Raw genomic sequence first — 21817 nt, forward strand, 5'->3', positions numbered from 1 at the left:
TTCCATTCTGCCTAGCAACTAGTGACGCTGATCTCTGCTCCATGTGATTGGAGCAGAGATCAGTGTACACTAAATGAAAGCCCAACCCCCCCACAGTTAGTAACACACCCCTAGGAACACTTAACCCCTACACTGCCACCCACTGGTTAACCCCTTCACTGCCAGTGTCATTTACACAGGAATCACTGCATTTATATAGCAGTGATTACTGTATAAATGACAATGGTCCCAAAAATGTGTCAAAAATGTCCGATGGGTCCCCCACAATGTCGCAGTCACAATAAAAATCGCAGATCGTCGCCATTACTAGTAAAAAAATAAATAATAAAAAATTATTAATAAAAATGCTATAAAACTATCCCTATTTTGTAAACGCTATAACTTTTGCGCAAACCAATCAATAAACACTTATTGCAATTTTTTTTACCAAAAATATGTAGAAGAATACGTATCGGCCTAAACTGAGGGAAAAAAATGTTTTTTTATATATTTTTGGGGGATATTTATTATAACAAAAAGTAAAAAATAATGCGTTTTTTTCAAAATTGTCGCTCTATTTTTGTTTATAGCGCAAAAAATAAAAACCGCAGGGGTGATCAAATACCACCAAAAGAAAGCTCTATTTGTGGGAAAAAAAGGACGTCAATTTTGTTTGGGGGCCACGTCGCACGACCGCGCAATTGTCAGTTAAATGCGGCGCAGTGCCGAATCGCAAAAAGTGGTCTGGTCTTTGACCAGCAAATTGGTCCGGTCTGAAAGTGGTTAAGCAGGTAAAAGGTCTGGAGTTATTTCTAAGTGTGGTATTTGCATTTGTATTCTATTGCTGTGAACCTACATCATACATTCAAAGAATCTGTCCATGCAAGTGAACCAGGCCATTGTAAGGCTTCAAAAATGAAACAAATCCATCAGAGAGATAGCAGCAACATTAAGGAGTGGCCAAATCAACAGCTTGGTACATTCTGAGGAAAGAAGAACACACTGGTAAACTCAGCAAAATAAAAAGGCCTGGATGTCCACGGAAGACAAGAGTGGTGAATGATCGCAGGATCCTCTCTATGGTAAAGAAAAACACATTCACAACATCCAGACAAGTGAAGGACACTCTCCAGGAGGTGGGTGTATCATTGTCAAAGTCTATGATCAAGAGAAGACTTCACAAGAGCAAATACAGAGGATGCAAACCATAAGACGGAATAATAGAAAAGCCAGATTAGACTTTGCCAAAAAACATCTAAAAGAGCCAGACCAGTTCTGGAAAAGCATTCTTTGGATGGATGAATCTATAATTAATCTGTACCAGAATGACGGGAAGAAAAGTGTGGAGGAGGATTAGAGCAGCTCATAATCCAAAGCACACAATGTCATCTGTAAAACATGGTGGAGGCAGTGTGATGGAATGGGCATGCATGGCTTCCAGTGGCACTGGGTCATTGGTAAAAAAGAAGGAGAAAATGCGTTATTCAAAGAAAACGACCTGCTAAGCGGCAATTCAAAATCGCTATACAAACGACAATCAGACTTTGTATACAAGGGGAGCTGCGCTAAATATATACAAATATAATTAAAATTTTAGCGTGTAAAAAATTAGTATTAATTTTTTTATGCAAACCCTACATTGATGTGAAAACCAAAGTGAATCAGGTAAAAATGCAATTTGAATTAAATATATAAAAGTGATGTAAAGAATAATATGTGAAAAATGTTATATATCACAGAAAATATTCTGTCACCAAAAAATGAATGCGTGAAAAGAAAATCTAAATTACATTCCCCAAATATTAACAAATATACCTGGAGTAAAAATATACATAAATAAATAAAAAACATACAAAACCCCACTTAAATATAAAAATACATAAACAAATTATAACTCCATACAGTGTGTGAAAATTAGGATAAAGTGAATATGAAAAGTCCACATATATCAAAAAAAAGTTTGTTCTCTCCGGACGAAACAACGTGCAGTAAGATGTAACACCAAATAAGAAAAAAACGTGTGACCAGAATTCCGCTGAAGCACCTCCACCAATTGGTAATATGGGCCGCTTACCAGAGCGCAAGATCTCAGGGTTAAGTGAGATCAAAAACGCTTTTGCAGGTACTATAGATGGACAATCCTGGCGACCACAGCGAGCCTCTCTCTCCAGACACTCCACCAGTTGAGACGTTAAAGCCACATAATATGTAAAAAACAGCAAGGGAACACATGCATAGTGTAAAAACCTTTTTAATAAACTAAAAGATATAACGCAATTACACTCACATAGTCAGCATGTATATCAGCACTTCTAAAAATCGAGCCGGCCAGCTCTCGGCTACCGCCCGCACTTCCGGGTCTGCGTAGAATGCGGTGGCGTCAGCATGCCGTTCCCCCCTACGCGTTTCGTCACTAGACGGACGTGGTCACAGCATACGGGACGGCGCCCTGACGCACCGCTTAAATCAGGGATCTGTAATTAGCGGACCTCCAGCAGTTGCAAAACTACAAGTCCCATCATGCCTCTGCCTTTGGGTGTCATGCTTGTGGCTGTCAGAGTCTTGCTATGCCTCATGGGAGTTGTAGTTCTGCAACAGCTGGAGGTCCGCTAATTGCATATCCCTGGCTTAAATAATAAACAAATAAAACCACGCCTCGATCTGAGCTCCATAGGCGCACCAATCCACCATTTTACTTGCGGGAAAACAGAAATAAGGGAACCCATCTAGTCCAAAAAGTGATTAGACCCCGGGATAAGGTTTCGATATTAACCACTTGCCGACCGCCGGAATGGCACGGGCAGGCATATGGGCGTATATATACGTCCCTGCCTTCCCGCGGGTGGGGGGCCCGATCGGGCCCCCCCTCCGATGCCTGCGGCGGTCGGTATTCGTTCGGGAGCAATCCGGGATGAGGGGGCGGCCATTCATTCATGGCCACCCCCTCGCGATCGCTCCCGACGAATGGAAATGCTCCGTGACATCACTTCCTCTCCTGTAATGTAAACACAGGAGAGGAAGTGATGTAATCTCTCCTCCGTGTCCGTATTTTTCGTTCCGGCACCGAGGAGAGAGGATCGGTGAGTTGCACCAACATGACACTACACAGTAGAACATGCCAGGCACACTCACACCCCCCCTTCACCCCCCGATCACCCCCCCAATTACCCCTGCCCCCCCAGTCACAGTGACACCAATTGCATTTTTTTTTTTTTTTTGCATTGGTGTCATTTGTGACTGTAATAACTGTTAGGGCAGTTAGGGTTAGCCCCCTTTAGTTCTAATGTACCCCCTAACCCCCCCAATAAAGGTTTAACCCCGTGATCACCCCCGTCGCCAGTGTCACTAAGGCTGGGTTCACATTGCAGCGGTTTATGAGAACGGATGTGATTCGCACCGCACTGCAGTGCAAATCACATCCGATCTCTGTGCGATTCGAGTTCAGCCATACAGATAGTATGGCTGAATTTGCGCCGCACCCGCCGCAAATTCGCACGGGACCCTTTTTTTTGGTCCGCAGCAGAATCGGATCGCATGGGTGTTCACACCATGCGATCCGAGTTTGCAGATCGCACTGCGATATGCGAACTGATCTGGGGGTGTCATTAACATTTCACTGACACTCCCAGCAGTTCGCATAGGGCAGTGTGAACTGCCGCCGGGAGGCATGCAATGCGGGAACCCGCCGCGGATTCGTGGCGTTCCCGCATCGCTCCAGTGTGAACCCAGCCTAATAATCGATCGTTTTTCTGATCGCTGTATTAGTGTCACAGGTGACGCTAGTTAGGCAGGTAGGTATTTAGGTTCGCCGCAGCTTTTTATAGCGCCAGGGACCCCCATATACTACCGCATAAAGCCCCCTGATTGCCCCCTAGTTAACCCTTTCACCAGTGATCACCATATAACTGTTACAGGTGACGCTGGTTGGTTAGTTATTTTTTTATAGTTTCAGGGCACCCGCCATTTATTACCTAGTCTCACTAGTGTACCCCTAAATTTAGGGGTGTCTACTTTCCAAAATGGGGTCATTTGGGGGGGGTTTGTGCCATCTTGGCATTTTATGGCCTTCAAAACTGTAACGCCCTTAGAAAGCCTGAAGGCGGTGCTTGGTTTTCGGGGCCCCGTACGCGGCTAGGCTCCCAAAAAGTCCCACATATGTGGTATCGCCGTACTCAGGAGAAGCAGCAGAATTTATTTTGGGGTGTCATTTCACATATGCCCATGGCATGTGTGAGCAATATATCATTTAGTGACAACTTTGTAAAAAAAATAAAAAAAAATTAAAGTTTGTAATTTTCCCGCAACTTGTGGCAAAATATAAAATATTCCAGGGACTCAACATGCCTCTCAGCAAATAGCTTGGGGTGTCTACTTTCTAAAATGGGGTCATTTGTGGGGGTTTTGTGCCATCTTGGCATTTTATGGCCTTCAAAACTGTAATAGGTAGTGAGAAGTGAAATCAAAAATTTACGCCCTTAGAAAGCCTGAAGGCGGTGCTTGGTTTTCGGGGCCCCGTACGCGGCTAGGCTCCCAAAAAGTCCCACATATGTGGTATCCCCGTACTCAGGAGAAGCAGCAGAATTTATTTCGGGGTGTCATTTCACATATGCCCATAGCATGTGTGAGCAATATATCATTTAGTGACAACTTTGTGTAAAAAAAAAAAAAAATATTTTTTTTTTTGTCATTATTCAATCGCTTGAGGCAAAAAAATAAAATATTCAATGGGCTCAACATGCCTCTTATCAATTTCCTTAGGGTGTCTACTTTCCAAAATGGGGTCATTTAGGGGGGTTTTGTACTGCCCTGCCATTTTAGCACCTCAAGAAATGAGATAGGCAGTCGTAAACTAAAAGCTGCGTAAATTCCAGAAAACGTACCTTAGTTTGTAGATGTGACAACTTTTGCGCAAACCCATAAATATACAGTTATTGACTTTTTTTTTTTACCAAAGACATGTGGCTGAATACATTTTGGCCTAAATGTATGACTAAAATTGAGTTTATTGGATTTTTCTAATAACAAAAAGTAGAAAATATCATTTTTTTTCTAAATTTGCAGTCTTTTTACGTTTATATCGCAAAAAATAAAGTTTGGGGCAGAGGCAATCAAATACCATCAAAAGAAAGCTCTATTTGTGGGAAGAAAAGGACGCAAATTTTGTTTGGGTACAACATTGCATGACCGCGCAATTACCAGTTAAAGCAGCGCAGTGCCAAATTGTAAAAAGACCTCTGGTCATTGACCAGCAAAATGGTCCGGTCTGAAAGTGGTTAAAGAACCTTCCAGACTTTATGGTAATTAAATCGTTTAACTAATTAACCTCCTTGCAGGTATAATTATAAAGGGAAAAAAAAGGGACTTATGAGTATTTACATTGATAAACTATAAATGAAAAACAAATGTATATAGAAAGTAAATATATAGAATAGAAAATGTGTAAATAAAAATAAGATGAAATAAAAAAAAAAATAGAAAACGAAATAAAAAAAAAAAATATGAAGATAAAATAAAAATGAAATTAAAATAAGTATAAAAATAAAAAAAATGATAATGGAGAATAGAGCTAAAAATGGAAAATGAAAAATGAGAGGAAATGGAACCTTAAATCCCATACCTCTCCAAACAAAGTGGATAAGGAAGGGACCGAAAAGGCCTCCTCCAGATATCTAAACACCAATCCTCAAAGCCCAACTATCGAGCCTATGAAAAATTTCAAAAACATATAAACTGTAAAGAATATATGTGTAAGCAGTAGAATTCTGCCAACAATTTGGGGGAAAATCCCACCCCTACGGTAAGAAATTTGTATATCCCAAACGGACCCATGGAACCCAGATCAAGTTCACAAGCTTCAACACATATAAGGAAAATGTAAAGTGCAAACCTCATGCATTGTCTATTAAGGCTTTGACATCCACCTCTACATTTAGGCCAAAGGGGGTGTAACATTTTAGTGTATGTATCCAAGTCATCTCTAATTTGGAAATACTCCTAACGAGGTGGGTACCCCTCCAATTAGGACTGAATTTGTCAATCCCCAGAACAAACTTTTTTTTGTTTTATGTGGAATTTTCATATTCACTTTATGCTAATTTTTACACACTGTATGGAGTTATAATTTGTTTATGTATTTTTATATTTGAGTGGGGTTTTGTATGTTTTATTTATTTATTTTTACTGGGTCATTGGTGGTTATTGATGATGCGACAGAAGCAGCCAGATGAATTATGCAGTGTTTAGAGATATAATGTCAGCCCAGATTCAGCCAAATGCAGCAAAGGTGAGTGAACGGCGCTTCACAGTACAGATGGACAATGATCCAAAACACACACCAAAAGCAACCCAGGAGCTTTTGAAGGAAAAGAAGTGGAATATTCTGCAATGGCTGAGTCAATCACCTGATTTCAACCCAAGTTGAGCATGCATGCCACTTGCTGAAAGCAAAACTAAAAAGGCAGAAAGACCCACAAAGAACAACTCACACTAAATCAATTTCCCTAATCCCCATCCACACATTACACACTACAAGTCCCAGCCATCACTGCCACACGACAAGTCCCAGCCATCACTGCCACACGACAAGTCCCAGCCATCACTGCCACACGACAAGTCCCAGCCATCACTGCCACACGACAAGTCCCAGCCATCACTGCCACACGACAAGTCCCAGCCATCACTGCCACACGACAAGTCCCAGCCATCACTGCCACACGACAAGTCCCAGCCATCACTGCCACACGACAAGTCCCAGCCATCACTGCCACACGACAAGTCCCAGCCATCTCTGCCACACTACAAGTCCCAGCCATCTCTGCCACACTACAAGTCCCAGCCATCTCTGCCACACTACAAGTCCCAGCCATCTCTGCCACACTACAAGTCCCAGCCATCTCTGCCACACTACAATTCCCAGCCATCTCTGCCACACTACAAGTCCCAGCCATCTCTGCCACACTACAAGTCCCAGCCATCTCTGCCACACTACAAGTCCCAGCCATCTCTGCCACACTACAAGTCCCAGCCATCTCTGCCACACTACAAGTCCCAGCCATCTCTGCCACACTACAAGTCCCAGCCATCTCTGCCACACTACAAGTCCCAGCCATCTCTGCCACACTACAAGTCCCAGCCATCTCTGCCACACTACAAGTCCCAGCCATCTCTGCCACACTACAAGTCCCAGCCATCTCTGCCACACTACAAGTCCCAGCCATCTCTGCAACACTACAAGTCCCAGCCATCTCTGCAACACTACAAGTCCCAGCCATCTCTGCAACACTACAAGTCCCAGCCATCTCTGCAACACTACAAGTCCCAGCCATCACTGCCAAACTACAAGTCCCAGCCATCACTGCCACACTACAAGTCGCAGCCATCACTGCCACACTACAAGTCCCAGACATCACTGCCACACTACAAGTCCCAGCCATCACTGCCACACTACAAGTCCCAGCCATCACTGCCACACTACAAGTCCCAGCCATCACTGCCACACTACAAGTCCCAGACATCTCTGCCACACGACAAGTCCCAGACATCTCTGCAACACTACAAGTCCCAGCCATCTCTGCAACACTACAAGTCCCAGCCATCACTGCCAAACTACAAGTCCCAGCCATCACTGCCACACTACAAGTCGCAGCCATCACTGCCACACTACAAGTCCCAGACATCACTGCCACACTACAAGTCCCAGACATCACTGCCACACTACAAGTCCCAGCCATCACTGCCACACTACAAGTCCCAGCCATCACTGCCACACTACAAGTCCCAGACATCTCTGCCACACTACAAGTCCCAGACATCTCTGCAACACTACAAGTCCCAGCCATCTCTGCAACACTACAAGTCCCAGCCATCACTGCCACACTACAAGTCCCAGCCATCACTGCCACACTACAAGTCCCAGCCATCACTGCCACACTACAAGTCCCAGCCATCTCTGCCACACTACAAGTCCCAGCCATCACTGCCACACTACAAGTCCCAGCCATCACTGCCAAACTACAAGTCCCAGCCATCTCTGCAACACTACAAGTCCCAGCCATCTCTGCCACACTACAAGTCCCAGCCATCTCTGCCATACTACAAGTCCCAGCCATCTCTGCCACACTACAAGTCCCAGCCACCTCTGCCACACTACAAGTCCCAGCCATCACTGCCAAACTACAAGTCCCAGCCATCCCTGCAACACTACAAGTCCCAGCCATCACTGCCAAACTACAAGTCCCAGACATCCCTGCAACACTACAAGTCCCAGCCATCTCTGCCAAGCTACAAGTCCCAGACATCTCTGCCAAGCTACAAGTCCCAGACATCTCTGCCAAGCTACAAGTCCCAGACATCTCTGCCAAGCTACAAGTCCCAGACATCTCTGCCAAGCTACAAGTCCCAGACATCTCTGCCAAGCTACAAGTCCCAGACATCTCTTCTAGGTGTGCAAAACTACAAGTTCTATCCAGCTCTACCAGGTCTGTAGAACTACAAGTTCCAGCTAACTCTGATAGCTCCGAGGAACTATGAGTCCCAGCCCACTCTGCCAGGTCTGGGGAACTACAAGTCTCAGCTGGTTGTGGCACCTTCCAGTGACTTTTCCAGCACCTCTTTGTTGCAGAACAAGGATTCTCCATTTACATTTTATCATCTTCACTTTAAGTGACAACCTATCCTCACCCACCCCGAACAGGTCTCTTTAAAGGATAACCTTCTCCTCCCCTTTACAAGCTCCTCATTCAGTTTGTGCAGCAAAGACAGATTGAGCGCGGCGCCGCCTTTCATCGTCCTAACAACCGTGACAGTCAGCAGAAAGATGCTTTTCACGCCAATTCAGCCCGGATCCGGCAGACCTTGGTCTGACAGCCATTTCCCTATCCTTTTCTTCCGCAGCCCAAATCAACTTTCTGCCATTTCCTTTTCTCTGCTGTGTTTGTATTATTAAGCGGAACAAAAAACAAAAGAAACACAAAAGGTGATCAGAGGTGCGGCATCGACATGTGAAGGTTATCGCTTTTCACAGACACAAAATCCCAGAGAATTCTGAAAAGGTAACAAGGAGCCCCCCCCCCCCATTCCAGAATCCATCAACAAAGCCAACGGCAGACAGTGGGGGGAAGGGAGGGGGACCCTGGGAGGACTGCCTGAACTATACAGATATGGCTGCATGTGAAAGCAAGGTCACAGTGTTGTGATGCAGATGGAGACAAGCTGAGAGTTCCTTTTAGTTTTAGGCTGCCGCCACTGCCAGTAATCTGTAGTGGGATTTGGAGATTCTGCCGCCTTCTATAAGATCTATAATAGACAGTCCCCATTATAAGGGAGCTCTATGACAGATGGACCCAAAGCAGTCCCCATTATAAGGGAGCTCTATGACAGATGGACCCACAGCAGTCCCCATTATCAGGGAGCTCTATGACAGATGGACCCACAGCAGTCCCCATTATCAGGGAGCTCTATGACAGATGGACCCACAGCAGTCCCCATTATAAGGGAGCTCTATGACAGATGGACCCATAGCAGTCCCCATTATAAGGGAGCGCCATAATAGACAGTCCCCATTATAAGGGAGCTCTGACAGATGGACCCACAGCAGTCCCCATTATCAGGAAGCTCAATGACAGATGGACCCACAGCAATCCCCATTATCAGTGGGCTCTATGACAGATGGACCCACAGTAGTTCCCATTATCAGCGCGTTCTATGACAGATGGACCCACAGCAGTCCCCATTATCAAGGTGCTCTAAGACCGATGGACCCACAGCAGTCCCCATTATAAGGGAGCTCTACGACAGATGGACCCACAGCAGTCCCCATTATAAGGGAGCTCTATGACAGATGGACCCACAGCAGTCCCCATTATAAGGGAGCTCTATGACAGATGGACCCACAGCAGTCCCCATTATAAGGGAGCTCTATAACACACAGTCCCACAGTAGTCCCCATTGTCCAGGAGCTCTATGACAAATTTGACCCTCAGCAGTCCCTATTATCAGGGAGCTCTATGACAGATGGACCCACAGTAGTCCATTTCCAGTCCCACAGTTCACATCCATTCCCATTATCAGGGAGCTCTATGACAGAGCGCCCCGATAATGGGAACCAGTGAGGGTCAATCTATCAGAGCTCCCTGATAATGGGGACTAATGTGGATCTGTCTGTCATAGTCTAATGAAGCTATAGTTATCTCATTATAGATTACAATTTAGACCCTAAGCTCCTGAAGAAGCGTATATTTAAAACATGAAACATGTTGAGCAAGAGATTGAGCTAGACATCACCATCCCTCTATTGGACCACCACTGGATACCTGGAATATAGGAAACTGGTTGTTTCCATTGAGCTATATACTGTGTTTACTGGGGGCTCCCAATTTATAGTTTGAGGGTTATTGGCGATACCAGCACGGTGCAATTGGGGTCATGGGAAACAATATAGTGGAATATTTATGTAACCTACTCAGTATTTATTGAATTCACAAAATTCCTTTAAAAACAATTCCATTTTTTTTTAAACCTACCTAAGGTGTGATGCCATTAAAATCCCATATTTCCTTCCATTTTTGCAATATGTCTGCCATAGAGCTCCCTGATAATGGGGACTGCTGTGGGTCTGTCTTTTACAGAGCTCATCAAAAATGGTGATGTCTATTGGTTTGTCTGTCAAAGAGCTCAATAAAATAATGGGGATTGCTATGGGTCCATCTAAAGCCGTGTACACACGGGCGGATTGTATGGCCTACTTAGTCCGTCATAAAATCCGACGGACAGTCCGTCATACTTTCGAATGAACGGACTTGACCACACACGGATGCACAAACAGTCCGTCGAAAGCTTGCGCGATGACGTGTACAGCACGTACGACGGGACTAGAAATAGGAAGTCCAATACACAGCAATGCAACCTTCCGCCGTGTAAATCCTTTCTGAGCATGCACCATTCTTAGTTCGTCGAACTAGCCTACTGACGAGCGGATTGTCCGCTGAAACCAAAGTATGACGGACAGTATTACGGAAATTCCGAAATACTTAGTACGCCAGACTGCACGCTGAAAAAGTCCGCTGAAGCCCACACACGAGCGGACTGTCCGCTGAAATGTGTTTCGGCGGACTAAGTAGGCCATACAATCCGCCCGTGTGTACGCGGCTTAAGACAGATTGACCCACAGCAGTCCCCATGATCCGGAAACTCTATAACCGACATATCTGCAAGGATTTTCCCCTTTGCAGATTTTTGGATATTAACCATAAACTGAGGCTCTGGTGCACCCAGCCTACAGAACCTGGTATTTTCAGGTGGTCATTCATCTGGGTACTAACCAGGCTCGACCCTCCTTAGCCTCCAAGATCAGATGAGATTGGGCGTCATCAGGGTGATATGGCCATAGGCTTTGGAGTCAGACACATTGGAAATGTAGAGCTTGAACCCTTTTGTTTCAAGCAGATAGGATAGGATACTATTTTGCAGCAGTCTTGATGAAACTGAGCATAAGGAACGGCCTCAAATGAAGCCACCATCTTTCCCAACAACCTCATGCAAAGTTGAATAGGAGAAATTCATCTTGCTTCGACCACCTAAATCAGTTTCTTTATGGCATTGATCTTTGCCTGGGGTATGAATACCTGTATCTGGGTGTACCTTTGATCAGATCCAAGTATTTTAGCCTTCTTCATGGTTTTAAAGAAGATTTCTCCAAGCTGAGAATCCAACCTAGATATTGTGATGTACGATTAAAGAAATTGCTTTGACCGCTGGAAAAGGAATGCAGTAGTAGCACTCATTTGCAGTTGGTATTTATCTCCCTTTCTAGGGTTATGGAAAGCTTCCCGTCTGTGGCCACCCAGTGAAAGACAAGGTCATGAGACGAGCATCTGATGCCTTCATGGGCCCAGTCAGCTTTATAGATTATATATTGGGAATGTCTAGGCAGGATCAGATCCAGGTCCCTGTACCATCCCATCATGGATTGATCTGCGTAATGCTATTCTACAGTCAGAAATCCTAAGGCCATCACAATCTTAAGAGGTTCTGAAATATACCCTTTAAGAGATTTGGGGTGTTTGTATAAAGCTAGAAATGATCTGGGCCTCCCCACAGTTGTGTGCTCTGCTATTCATGGGATATTTCTTCCAGGAGAAACCAGATTTTAACATCTTCCTTCCCCACAGGGAACAGAAGATATTCTCCAAACTAAGGGCACACCGACAGCGTAAGGGAACGCATGATGGATCCTGGATGACATGATCATAAACCCTTATCAAAGGAGCAGACTTTTCCTTTTATTGTCCCCATGTTCACCTCATCCCACTAGATTTCCCATTAATGTAACACTATCATTTTCTTCTTTCTTTAAACCATCAAGGGGAGGAAGTAGAGGAGGACCCCTGTACGGGAGGAAGTAAAGGACCCCCCATACACGAGGCAGCAGAAGTGTCTCATATAGAAGGACTCCTATATACAAGAGGAGGTGGAGGCCCCCCATACATGAGGCAACAGAGGTTTCTCATATACAAAAGCTCCTATACAGGAGGAGGTGGAGGCCCCCATTACACGAGGCAGCAGAAGTGTCTGATATCAGAGAACTCCTATACAGGAAGAGGTGGAGGCCCCCCATACATAAGGCAGCAGGGGTTTCTCACATATCAGGACTCCTATACAGGAGAAGGTGGACGACTCCTACACAGGAGGAGGTGAAGGACCCCCTACATGAGGCAGCAGAGGTGTCTCATATAGAAGCATGCCTATACAGGAGGCGGTGGAGGACCCCCATACATGAGGCATCAGAGGTGTCTCACATAGGACTCCTATACAGGAGGCGGTGGAGGAACCCCTATACATGAGGCAGCAGAAGTGTCTCACATAAGAGGACTCCTATACAGGAATAGGTGAAGGACCCCCTACATGAGGCAGCAGAGGTGTCTCATATAGAAGCATGCCTATACGGTGGAGGACCCCCATACATGAGGCAGCAGAAGTGTCTCACATAGGACTCCGATACAGGAGGAGGTGGAGGACCCCCATACATGAGGCAGCAGAGGTGCCTCACATAGGACGACTCCTATACAGGAGGAGGGGGAGGAGCCCTGCACAGAAGGCAGCAAAAAAACTCATCTGTTTTGTCTTCAGCCAGGAAAAGAGGAAATTAGATTTAATGAAGCATGATTGAAACATTGTTCCTTTCCTGAAATGCACACTGGTAGGGGGATTGAAAGTGATAATAGATCTGTCCTGTCTGTACACATTGGGGATCATCTGTTAGATAATTTGGCACAGACTGACATTCACCACACCCAAGATATTCTCTTAGCATCTTCAATTCTGGTTGGAGGTCATGGCTGGGATTCACAAAGGTGACACACATGGTGGAGTCACTTACTGCGATGTCTGCTTTATGTGGATAGGTTTGTCGGCACCCTGCATCTGTGATGTCGGGTGTCCACACCGCATCTCGGATTCAGGGTTTCTGCCCTTCTGGCGTAGGGGTGAGTTGGTTACACAGCCTAGGACCGGCATTGACTTGGATTCGGTGGAGGTCAGGGGTCCTGCTGAAAAAGGAAAGAAAAAACTTAGCCAGTTCAATTCAACCTAACAAGGACAAATTCAACCTTTTCAAATCAGCGGTGTACAATATATGGGTAGAAGACGGCTACCATCTTTTCCTGGTAAATGCCAAACCCAAAGTGCACCTGTCAGAAAAAAAGAACAGGAAGTGGCAGCTCTGTGGAATGTCTGGCTTGAGTAATCTCAGTGACTGACCCTGAAACAAGCCAACTTACAGTACAGTCTGGACACCGATTTACAGCATAGCCCCCAGGGGATACTGACCCACCCATGGTATTGTTTCTCCCCTCTGACCCCCATCAACGCAGGACAGGTGGCTCAAGTCAGCAGCAATGCATGAGTGACTTCACTGGTATACAAGGGCTGGATAGGCAGACTGCAGGTAATGGCAAATGTATGCAGAGGGGAGAAGTCACTCCTGAACCAGCCAATCCACATGGATGAGACTTAACAGGTGGTGCACTCCTCAAAGTTCTGGTCCAGCAAAGTTTATGAGATGCTTTACATATCTTGCAGATGGGGCACTCTTAAGGGCCACCATCAAATAATGACAATTACTCAGAAGTTCTTTCTTCCTCTAGAAAGGTTTAGGTGGAACTGGGCAGGGGAAGTCGTCCATCACACCTCCAAACTTTGAATATTCACCTGGGATGGTCTCAGGAAATTATGGCTGCCCACTTACTTGATGCATCTTGATCTGTCGTCACTTTGCGGCGCCGCAGAATCCTCTCAAGTTCTGTTTCGGTGGAGGCTGTGCTGATGGTACCATGTCTCCTCTGACTGGTTGAAGAGCTGATGGTATTCTGCAACGAGACATACAATCTATTATCTCCATACTCCACCCATAGAGGAAACATCAGACTGATAGTTTGGGGTACTTACCAACATACCCCGGAGCTCCTGGACGGCACTGCTCTGAGGTTTCACCTCTGGCTGCTGGAAGAAAGGAACACTGCCTGTTACTGCCACCGTGCAAATATAACTATGCCCTGTGCCGCATGCACTTCGTGCAAACACACACTATGGTAAAACAGATGGGTGACAAGAATATCTAAACTAAGAAAAAAAAAAAACAGGAAATGTGATTCTAACAAAATTCCACCAAAAATAAAGACTGGGCAGAGAAAGTCGAGAAAGTCAAGAAAACTAGGAACAAAGACTTAAAGTGGTTGTAAACCCTTACATATACCCAGTGAAGGGACTATACTCAGGTCTGCAGTCTTCTCTTCTCTACATCCATTCAAACTGCTGAAATTATAAAGCTGGTCCGGGAGATCAGAACTGATTGGAGGGAAGAGAGACACCCCCCTCCACACAACACACAGGAACAGAGCTGAGGCTGTCAATCAGCTGGAGATCCCTCCCGTCACCCTCTTTTCTCTCTGTGTCAGGAAAACTTGTCAGATGCGATTACTGCTGATAGCAGAGGAAGAAAGCAGCAGATAGAGATGACACTCCGCGCTCTGGAAAGAGACACGTCCACACTATGGAGGGATATGCTCCATTTTTGTTATTGTCTGAGGTTTACAACCACTTTAAGGGCAAGTTCACACCACGTGCAGTTCAGTACTTTTTTTTTTCATTCATCAAAAATGCATGGAAAGTAGGTTTTATGGTTTCCAATGGCATAGTTCACACCAGTGCAGTCAGTTCCAGGGCGTTCCAGAAAAAAAAAAAAAAATAGAACATGCTGCATTTTCCTGCACTGGACTGTACTGGAACATAGTAAAACGCATCAAAAATGCACCAAAAGCGCACCAGAACCCACTACAGTGAAAAGAAAACCAGAAAAAAAAAAAGTCAAAAAGCATCTGCCACACATCCGGAAACACAGCAAACACACCCGAATGGGTTACGCGCATGCAGAAACTCATCTGGAGCTAATCTGTAGTGCATTTTTGTGGTGTGAACAAGTTCTGAGGGTCACTGCACCCAGAATTTATATTTCAATCGAAAGTTAGATCACCTGACATTCTTTTCCATCTCTTGGGCCTCTTTATTGAGTTCCCAGATTTGCACACCTGCTGTGTCCATTATGAGGCGTTCTCACCATCCCTGCTCTGGGTCCCTGGATCTACAAACCTGCTTCTCCTATTATAAAGCGTTCCCAACATTCCTTTGCCCAAGTTTAGGTCTCTGCACATCTGCCCCTCTATACCTGTGCTGAGTTCCTGGCTCTGCACACCTGCTGTGCACCCATTATGAGGGGTTCCCACCATCCCTGCACTGCATTCCCAGGCCTGCACACTTGCTGTGCCCTTTATGAGGGGTTACCACCATCCTGCGCTGAGTTCCCAGGCCCTCACACCTGCTGTGCCCTTTATGAGGGGTCCCCACCATCCCTGCATTGAGCGTCTGGGTCTGCAAACCTGCTGTACTTACTATGAGGGGTTTCCACCATCCCTGAAGGAACAAGCAGGATCAATTAATTGGACCGGAATGCATAATGTCACACAGTATACAGGTACGGTACACTGTTGTCACCATCATGAAACCCACCCTGAGAAACGACATGCCATGCAGCCTATGGAGCGCATGGAGATTAGAAGGGGGATTTACAAGGTGTGCCGACATTCAACCCATGTGTACTAGGCTTAAAGAGGGTGTAAACATCCTGACTGACATGTAACTAAAGGTAACCCTATAATCAGGGCTGTCTTAATGAGTGGGCACTGCCCAGGGGCCCCAGCTGCACATAATGGCACTGAGAGTGACATACACAAAGGGGAGGCAGGCTGGCAGCATTGCGCCATGCTGCAGAATGATACCTATTTCACAGCCAGCAGGCAGGGGCAGGGCCGGAGCGCCAGTGATGCTCTGACCCTGTACCATGCAGCTTGAATGCTCAGGACTCAAAGGCTGTGGGGTAGGAGCTGGAGTGGGAGCTACTGAGTTAACAGAACTGAGAGCCCACCTGCGGAAGTGGCATTGTGGATAGTGTCATGGTGAGCCCAGCTATCCAGCACTGTTTGCACCGACGGGCTTGAAATGCCTGGAGGGATGCTCCCTCCTCCACCCCTTGTTCTGCCTGCTTGATTGGTATGGGTGAGTCCAGTGCTGGAGGTGGGCACATAAGCCAAAAGTTTGCATGCACTGTATCTCCACTAGAAAAGGGGGTACTACATGGATGGAATAATGGTGCTGGGGGATATCAAGGGTGTATTGTGGAAAACAAAGCTGAGGGGGGGTCTGGGGTGTATAGTGGGGTAGCAATGCTTGGGGTAGCTTGGGTGGCTACAGTGCTAGAGGTATCAAGGATGTAGAGGGGGTCAGAGTGCTGGGGGGCTATCTGGGGTTTAGAGGGGTCAGAGTGCTGGGGGGATATCTGGCGTGTAGAGGGGTCAAAGTGCTAGGGGGATATCTGGGGTGTAGAGGGTCAGAGTGTTGGGGGAAATCTGTCGTGTAGAGGGGTCAGAGTGCTGGGGGAATATCTAGGATGTAGAGGGGTCAGAGTGCTGGGGGGGATATCTGGGGTGTAGAGGGATCAGAGGGCTGGGGGGAAATCTGGCATGTAGAGGGGTCAGAGTGCTGTGGGGATATCTGGGGTGTAGCGGGGTCAGAGTGCTGGGGGGGATATCTGGGGTGTAGCGGGGTCAGAGTGCTGGGGGGGATATCTAGGATGTAGAGGGGTCAGAGTGCTGCGGGGATATCTGGGGTGTAGCGGGGTCAGAGTGCTGGGGGGATATCTAGGATGTAGAGGGGTCAGAGTGCTAGGGGGATATCTAGGATGTAGAGGGGTCAGAGTGCTGGGGGGGATATCTAGGATGTAGAGGGGTCAGAGTGCTGGGGAGATATCTGGGGTGTAGAGGGATCAGAGAGCTGGGGGGATATCTGGGGTGTAGAGGGATCAGAGAGCTGGGGGAAAATCTGGTGTGCAGAGGGGTCAGAGTGCTGGGGGGATATCTGGCATGTAGAGGGGTCAGAGTGCTGGGGGGATATCTGGCATGTAGAGGGATCAGAGAGCTGGGGGGAAATCTGGGGTGTAGAAGGGTCAGAGTGCTGGGGGAAATCTGATGTGTAGAAGGGTCAGAGTGTTGGGGGATATCTGGGGTGTAGAGGGGTCAGAGTGCTGGGGGGGGAAATCTGGGGTGTAGAAGGGTCAGAGTGTTGGGGGATATCTGGGGTGTAGAGGGATCAGAGAGCTGGGGGGATATCTGGGGTGTAGAAGGGTCAGAGTGTTGGGGATATCTGGGGTGTAGAGGGATCAGGGAGCTGGGGGGAAATCTGGCGTATAAAGGGGTCAGAGTGCTGGGGGGATATCTGGCATGTAGAGGGATCAGAGAGCTGGGGGGAAATCTGGGGTGTAGAGGGGTCAGAGTGCTGGGAGGATATCTGGGGTGTAGAGGGGTCAGAGTTCTAGGGAGCCATCATTCTAGCACATATATTATATGCACAGGACAACTTTGTTACTTTACGTATGTAGTATTTTCCCACTGTTTCTTTGCTGTACGGAATGATTGTTCATGTAGTTAATGCGGAGCTCCACCCAAAAGGGGAAGCTCCGCTTGTCTGCCTCCTACCTACTTGATGTCTGTTTACCTGCACTGTCTCCATTGTAGGGGCCCCAGAGCATTACTTTGCCCGGGCACCGTGATGCTATTAAGATGGCCCTGCCTATAATAAGGCTTACCTATAAGTAGTGTAAATATCTCCTAAACGTGTGCCATTTAGGAGATATTTACATTGCATGCAGCCAGTGGGGCATGCGTTCTGAAGGAACGGCCATGGATGCCATTCCTTCCGAGCCGTGCTGTGAATGGCGGCTCCCGCGTGCATGCGTAGGAGTGCCCTCACCGCGGCTCCAGCCACTCACATCGCCAGAGCCCACGAACCCAGAAGTAACTCCGGGAAAGACGTCTACCGTCTCAGCAGTATGCGGGCGCCGCTGAAAGGCTTCGTTCTAAGGCAAGTATTCCATAATGAGCTAGTATGAGCTGCATATGCAGCGATGCATACTGGCTCATTATGCCCTTGTCTTATATGTTTTTTTTGTTGTTGTTGTTTTTACAACCTCTTTAAGACACACCTTGTAATAAAAGCAAATAGACTGTGCACTGTGAAAGTGCAGTTGCTCCAGAGTTGAATGAGATGAAGCTTCACTTTGCAAACAATACCCAATCACATTCAAGGGGAAAAAAAGCAGCATTTTTTTCTTGCACATGATGGGATGATGGAAGTCGGCAGAGCTTCACCGCATTTATTAAGCTCTGGAGCAACTGTACTTTCACAGTGCACAGTCTATTTGCCTTTATTAAATCCACCCCTTTGTGTCTACATGCACTCCACAGGCTGCATGGCATGGCATTTCTCAGTTGTGAGTTTCCTAGAGGAATCTGGCTGATTGTTTGCAAGATGAAGCTTCATCTCATTCTTACTCAACTCTGGAGCAACTGCACTTGCAAAGTGCACAGTGTATATTAGCCATTAGTAAATGCACCCCATTGTGGCTGCAAAAAGGCTGCAGGAGATCAGTAGCAATGAGATGTAACAAAATGATGAAAAAACATTGAAAACAAGGATTTTATTAAAATACAAACAACAATTGTTTACAAGTACACTAAATGTCACCCAGTAGGGGCCCACTTACTTTTGCGTTGCTTTAAGGCAGTCTTTTCACAATGAATGTGCTGCCGATACATCCTAGCAAGCTTAAAATATACATGACCCCTTTTTTCCCCCAACATACGGTAGAGCTGCACGATTATGGCCAAAATGATAAATCACAATTTTTTTGCTTAGAATAAAAAGATCACAATTCTCACGACGTAAAATCTTTCACATTATACAAAAAAAAAAGGGCTACTTTGCTTGTTAGCTTTTTATTTATACTTTTTTTTTTTATTATTGCATTTGAAAGACCACTGCACAAATACAGTGCAACACAAAATATTGCAACAACCACCATTTTATTCTCTAGGGTGTCTAGTAAAAAAATATATATAATGTTTGGGGTTCTAAGTAATTTTCTAGCAAAAAAAATAAAAAATAAATGATTTGGGCTCTTTGACACGGCCGATCCGTTGCTCCATAGACCTCTATGGAGCATCGGATTTCAGCGGTGACATGTCTGCTGACATCCAACCCGTTCCGATTCGAAAAAGCGCGATGAGGAAAAACCTATTTTTCGATCCGTCGTCGGATCGGATGACGACGGACTCTGCGGTCCGTCGTCATCCGATCTCCCATAGGCGAGAGCAGCGTTCTGACAGGTCCATCCCTGCGCAGTGTGCAGAGACGGATCTGTCATCTGCCTACTCAGCGGAGATCGACGGAGCGATCCTTGCTGAGCAAGCGGATGTCCACGGAGCGGATCATCACTGATCCCCCCCCCCCATGTGAAAGAGCCCTTTAACTTGAAACCAACAAATGTCAGAAAAAGATTTAGTGTTTAAGTGGTTAAACTTTTTTCACTTACACACAAAGTCTATTCCATTGACAAATTGTTATAATGTTTATACTTAAGTTCAACTGATAAAGAAGGTTTTGATTCTTGGCAGACTGCCCCCAGTTTTCCTCTTCCTTTATTTTGACTCTGTGGCTTCAGAAGAGCAGAGAGAATTATTGCATAGAAAGAATTGTGAAACACTTTAGTCAAGATCGCGATAACGATTCTTGACGATTAATTGTGCAGGTCATCTTGTGCATGAATCGCAAAAAGCAGAGGCGTGATGGAACTTGTAGTTCCACAACAGCCAGGGGGCCACAGGTTGAGCACAAATGATCTACAGGGTCTCCATCTACTTTAGTTAGAAAGTAAATGAATTTGTGAAAACCTCAGTAGAACTGTCACATTGACAGGGAGTAATGCCTGCCAGCACCTGCGACTTTCCCGGATGGCGGGTCAGACGATCACCGCGCAAGGTTATTCAGATCAGGTTATAAAAAGAGACTATATAATGAACGAAAGCCTTTTAAAGGTGTAATGTCAGATGACAGATAAGTGTCTCTTTTATGGTGTGTACAATGAGCGCTCACACTTCTATATGTACATAATCTATGCCGTTGTAATAAAATGTACATTAAGCAATCTGCTTTATGTGAAATATTCCCCCCACTAATGTAACAACATCTATAGAGGTTCCTGCGTGTACTAAAGTGCTTTTCAGACCTGAAGACGAGGAGGTGCTTTTACAGATAAAACACTTCACACCTCGGCCTGTTTTGCTTCCAGTCTCTATTGTGCACCACACAAAGGCCGCTCTCCAGCGCTGAGAGCCGCGCTCCTCTCTGTACCCCCCCGAGCGCCGCTGCAATGCGCGCCTTCAGCTTACCCACTTGATGCGGTTTACAGCAAATGGCATCTTTGTTAATGTCTCAAGGACGTGCTTTTCACAATGCGCCAACACTGGGAGGTGGTCATTTATAAAGAGTCCTCCACAAAGCCCCAACTTTTCCCATTGTTGGTGTTCAAACAGCTGATGACCCAACCTCCCAATTACTCACCTATGCACCATGCCTAGCGGGAAAATTAGATTTTTGTACCATAAAATCTTTATTTTTAATTTTTATTAATGTCCATTGAAAGACACAGGAATGTTAATATTGCCGCCTACAGGAGCTCAGTGTCTAGCAAACAGAAAAAGACAGCCCCCTGTATAACCCATCCTCTACATGGCATGCATCAGATTTCTGAGAAAAGAGAGGGGGTCAGACAAAACACAGGGGGGCAGGACCTGCGTTCCTCATTGGACTTTAAAATGGGTACAAAATTTTAATAAATTCAAAAACAGTCAGTTGGTATGTCCAAAAGCAGTCCAACTGAGGGATGGTCAACAGGCACTGATAGACTAAAAACATTTTAGAGGACTACCAGGATTCGAGATGAAAAGCAAATGGAAGACCTGACCGCTTCCCTGAACAACTCTTTGGACATCCATAACCAGGTCTGTGAATTGTGGGACCTTTTCAAGACTGCCCCCCCCCCCCACCTGATCTTTCCTAGGTCACGGTGGAGCAAGTGTGGGTGGTTGTCTCCGTTCTGGATTGGGCATTGCAGCAGGTGGACTCTTTACACTCTCTTCCCCCTCTTCCTTCCCTAATACACTATATTACCAAAAGTATTGGGATGCCTGCCTTTTCACGCACATGAACTTTAATGGCATCCCAGTCTTAGTCTGTAGGGTTCAATATTGAGTTGGCCCACCCTTTGCAGCTATAACAGCTTCAACTCTTCTGGTAAGGCTGTCCACAAGGTTTAGGTGTGTGTCTATGGCAATGTTTGACCATTCTTCCAGAAGAGCATTTGTGAGGTCAGGCACTGATGTTGAACGAGAGGGCC

At 46.0% G+C, this 21817-nt stretch overlaps 1 protein-coding gene and 1 pseudogene across 6 annotated transcripts in view; both read right to left on the bottom strand.

Moving 5' to 3' along the window:
• The window catches only part of SHTN1 (shootin 1), a 169524-nt gene that overhangs the window by 11510 nt on the left and 136197 nt on the right, over positions 1 to 21817 (bottom strand). For 4 of the 6 annotated variants that reach the window (XM_077455440.1, XM_077455437.1, XM_077455436.1 and 1 more), the window contains 3 exons: positions 14422 to 14475; positions 14222 to 14342; positions 13355 to 13523 (listed from right to left, as the gene is read on the bottom strand). In XM_077455440.1, the coding sequence (XP_077311566.1) occupies positions 13355 to 13523; positions 14222 to 14342; positions 14422 to 14475 (344 nt within the window). The remainder of the gene's footprint in view (positions 1 to 13354; positions 13524 to 14221; positions 14343 to 14421; positions 14476 to 21817) is intronic. The other 2 variants (XM_077455441.1, XM_077455439.1) reach the window with 2 other exon arrangements.
• Positions 11249 to 11367, bottom strand: LOC143931490 (5S ribosomal RNA; annotated as a pseudogene).

The sequence above is a fragment of the Lithobates pipiens genome, unplaced genomic scaffold (genome assembly GCF_037356315.1).
Source record: "Lithobates pipiens isolate NorthernLeopardFrog02 unplaced genomic scaffold, aLitPip1_a1.2 Scaffold_25, whole genome shotgun sequence".
Classification (NCBI taxonomy): Eukaryota; Metazoa; Chordata; class Amphibia; order Anura; family Ranidae; genus Lithobates; species Lithobates pipiens.